The 3,565-nt window shown below is 43.9% G+C and overlaps 1 protein-coding gene across 1 annotated transcript; it reads left to right on the top strand.

The window, feature by feature from the left end:
• The first annotated feature begins 1,804 nt into the window (after nucleotides 1–1,804).
• On the top strand, nucleotides 1,805–2,881 carry CRYGS (crystallin gamma S). Its single transcript, XM_004591249.3, has 2 exons — nucleotides 1,805–2,109; nucleotides 2,442–2,881. The coding sequence occupies exons 1-2, from the start codon at nucleotides 2,020–2,022 to the stop codon at nucleotides 2,715–2,717; spliced, it is 366 nt and encodes a 121-aa protein (XP_004591306.2). The 5' UTR covers nucleotides 1,805–2,019; the 3' UTR covers nucleotides 2,718–2,881.
• Nucleotides 2,882–3,565: the final 684 nt, after the last annotated feature.

Genomic DNA, 3,565 nt, shown 5'->3' with positions numbered 1-3,565 from the left:
TCCAATAAAATAAATGAATATTAAAAAAAGGAAAAAGAAAGAATTATTCGTATGCTACTCTTTAGAATGAATCAGCCAGGGTAGAAGAAAAGGAGATTTTGTATTCTATTCTCTTGGGAGTCTGGTTTCTTCCCCTCTTTCATTGCCTACATGTGCTTAGCAATTAAATCCTACTTTTTTTTTTAAATTCTTCCTCATTCTCATACACATTGGGGTTACTTTTTGGTTCGTCCTCACCATCTCTTGCCTGAAGTATAGCATCCATCTATTTCCAGGTGCAAACTATGATGTAGGACTGTCACGTAATCAAGGAGATTCTAACAGGGCTTCTGTATCCCCTTTCTGGCTTTATTTCGTGATTTTCACCACCTAGCCAATGCAGGTTTAATAAACCACTTATTGGCCTTATAATTGCCCACTTTCCTTTACTCCTTTCTTCTTTGAACAGGTTTATCTCACTTGCTTTGCCTCTAAAACACCTGCTTGATTAGTTGGCTCTCATTGTTAAAACAGGCTTTTTTTTTCTTTTAAACGAGTATTGTAAATGAGCCACAAGGTGGCGGCATTGTGCCAGAAAACTGGCCCCTCACCTGCGGTTTTACTTCAACTTGTGACCTAGCATTGATCTTGCATTGTGGAATTGCTGAACAAGAAGAGACCAACTCTTTAGAACATTTGTGGCTTTCTTAACATTTGTGGTTTTCAGAAATTGCTTCGAGAATACCTAGGAGTTCTGGGAGTTCTGTCTCTTGTTTCAATCAGAAAAGCTCTTGGGCTTTGCTTTCTAGCCAGGACTTCAGAGTGACTCTCTAGGCCATCTGGCACGTGGGAGGCTGACTTCTGGAGGGGTGACTTGATGAAGATGGCAGGAGTGATTGTAAGGATGTCACTCTGGAGTCGGCATTTGCTATTTCTGGTTTCCCACGGCTACCATCAGAGGCTTCCCCAAGGCATTGTGGAAACTTGGTCAAGTTGCAAGCAAAAAGCTTCTCCTTATCTTGTTACTCCATAGCTACTCCATTGGCAATTCATTAGTAACACAGTAATAAGATTTTTTTTTTTGGTTTATGCTCTGTATACATCTGAAATAAGCTCTCTGAGCTAAAATCAATTTGATTTTTTTTTTCTTGTGTATCTGCCATATGACCTGACATGGGTTTCTACACTTGCAACTCATTTTCATCAGACTTTACCGAGAGTTGGTAAAGTGCTGAGCACGGCAGATCCATATTAAGTAAGATTTGGTCCTTCCCTTAGAAAGTCTGGCACAAGTCTGATGGGAAGGAGGGTAATTTATAACAGTGTGACAAGTGCAGAGGGCTGTGGGGACATCAAGAAAGAAGCAATGAACTTGACTAGAAAACTGCAGGCTCTCATAAGAGCACTCTCAGGTATGGCACCAGGTTAGACCTCAGACTGCTCATGCCTGTTGTTGATAACTGGAAGTTGCCTGCCAGGAAGCAAAATGTGGGGTGAAGTCAAATTTGTTCTGTGTTATAATTGAGGCAAGAGGAATTTCTAAAATTGGCAATATGTTCTTAATTAAGACTTATTTCTATTTACTTGAAAGTTAGAGTTACAGAGAGATCTTCCATCTGCTAGTTCACCACTCAAATGGCTGCAAAGGCCAGAGCTGAGCCAATCCGAAGCCAGGAGCTTCTTCCGGGTCTCCTACATGGGTGCAGGGGTCTAAGGCCTTGAGGCATTAGCAGAGAGCTGGATGGGAAATGGAGCAGCTGGGACAAGAACCAGCATCCAGCAGAGGATTAGTTTACTATGCTCCTGTACCAGCCCTCTTAATTTTTGTTTACTGTGTGACTATAAGCACCCAACTCCTCAGCTCTTTTTATTCATCCTGCATGTCAGATTACTTTCTATGAAGACAAAAATTTTCAAGGCCGCCGGTATGACTGCGACTGTGACTGTTCGGATTTCCACGCATATCTAAGACGCTGCAACTCCATCCGAGTGGAAGGAGGCACCTGGGCAGTGTATGAACGGCCCAACTTTGCCGGGTACATGTACATCTTGCCTCAGGGAGAGTACCCCAAGTACCAGCGCTGGATGGGCCTCAATGATCGCCTCAGCTCCTGCCGAGCTGTCCATCTGGTGAGTGCGGGGGCAGGCCCGGGCTGGCACACTCTTTTTCTCTCGTGTCTTCCTGTCAGCTGCAAAAAGCGTAAATAAAACCTTAGATCCGTTAGTGGCAAGATTAAAGACCTGAGTTATTCCTGGGGTCTTTCTCTACTTTTTGAGTTGTCTGAGGAATTGCATGCTGCTTTGTTTTGCAAACTGGTGATTCAGTTCTGTTCTTCAGGCTCTTCTGCTGATTTCTGAAGCAGACTGCTCTCTCTGAGTTCTGGGTCATTTCCATTTCCATGGTGGTAGTTGTTTGTTTCCTCCTGATCTTTCTTTTCTCTCTCTTTTTTTTCTTTTTTCAGTCTAGTGGAGGCCACTATAAGCTCCAGATCTTTGAGAAAGGGGATTTTAACGGTCAGATGTATGAGACCACTGGAGATTGCCCTGCCCTCCTGGAGCAGTTTCACATGCGAGAGATCCACTCGTGTAAGGTGCTGGAGGGTGCCTGGGTCTTCTATGAGCTACCCAACTACCGTGGCAGGCAGTACCTCCTCGACAAGAAGGAGTACCGGAAGCCCGTTGATTGGGGTGCAGTCTCCCCAGCCGTTCAGTCCTTTCGCCGCATTGTGGAGTCATGATGGGAGGGGCCATAGGCTTCTTCCCGTGGTCCCATGAGACAACATAAGTAAAATCATTGACTTGCATGCCACTGCTGACTGTAACCGCTCTCTTAAATGCTTTTAGGGACCAGCAATGTAGTGCCAGTCACAGCAAACAGCTCCATAGGCAACTAACTCATTTGTCAGATCCAAAATGGGATGGCATTAAACGGATATAAAATCCCACTATGTAGTACTTTCTTTTCCTTACATTTTACACAAATTCAACAGGCATGACAATGATAATTGCCATGTAGTGAGTGTCTACATTACCCCGTTTCCTCATCACAGCTCTGTAACAAAGGTGATTTATCAGGGGAACTGAGATTTAGTTTAAAAACTTACCATAGCTCACCAGCATATAAATGAATGGAGGAGGCAGAGTTTGGTTCAGGATAGCTCTGAATCAAATGCCAGTCTTCTTCTCATTTCTAATGAGTTTGTTCCTATTGGCTAGTTATGAAAGTACAACCCCTTGAAAAAGTTAAAAGCTAGAAAGGACAGGGTTCCCTCAAGGTCCTGCTGAGGACACAGAATACCCCTCAAGCATAACCAGTGAGGCCAGGGTTATTACTGGAAGACAGGAGAGCCATGGGTCACCTGAAAATCCAAAGGCTCAGTGCCAGTTACTCCTCAACTATGAGTTTGAGTTTTGGGTGAAAAGAAAAGGCACATTAGACCCTTCTTACTTCACAGTAATTGACGTGTTGCTTTGCTTGGTTATGCTGACTTGAGTAGCCGCTGAGGTTTTACCTGTTTCATCTGGATGAAGGGGAGAGTGATGAAGGGAATAGCATCCCTAAAAGTCTCTGCTGAGCAGTTGCAGG

Source organism: Ochotona princeps, chromosome 3, assembly GCF_030435755.1.
Source record: "Ochotona princeps isolate mOchPri1 chromosome 3, mOchPri1.hap1, whole genome shotgun sequence".
Taxonomy (NCBI): Eukaryota; Metazoa; Chordata; class Mammalia; order Lagomorpha; family Ochotonidae; genus Ochotona; species Ochotona princeps.
This window is presented reverse-complemented; position numbering and strand designations above follow the sequence as displayed.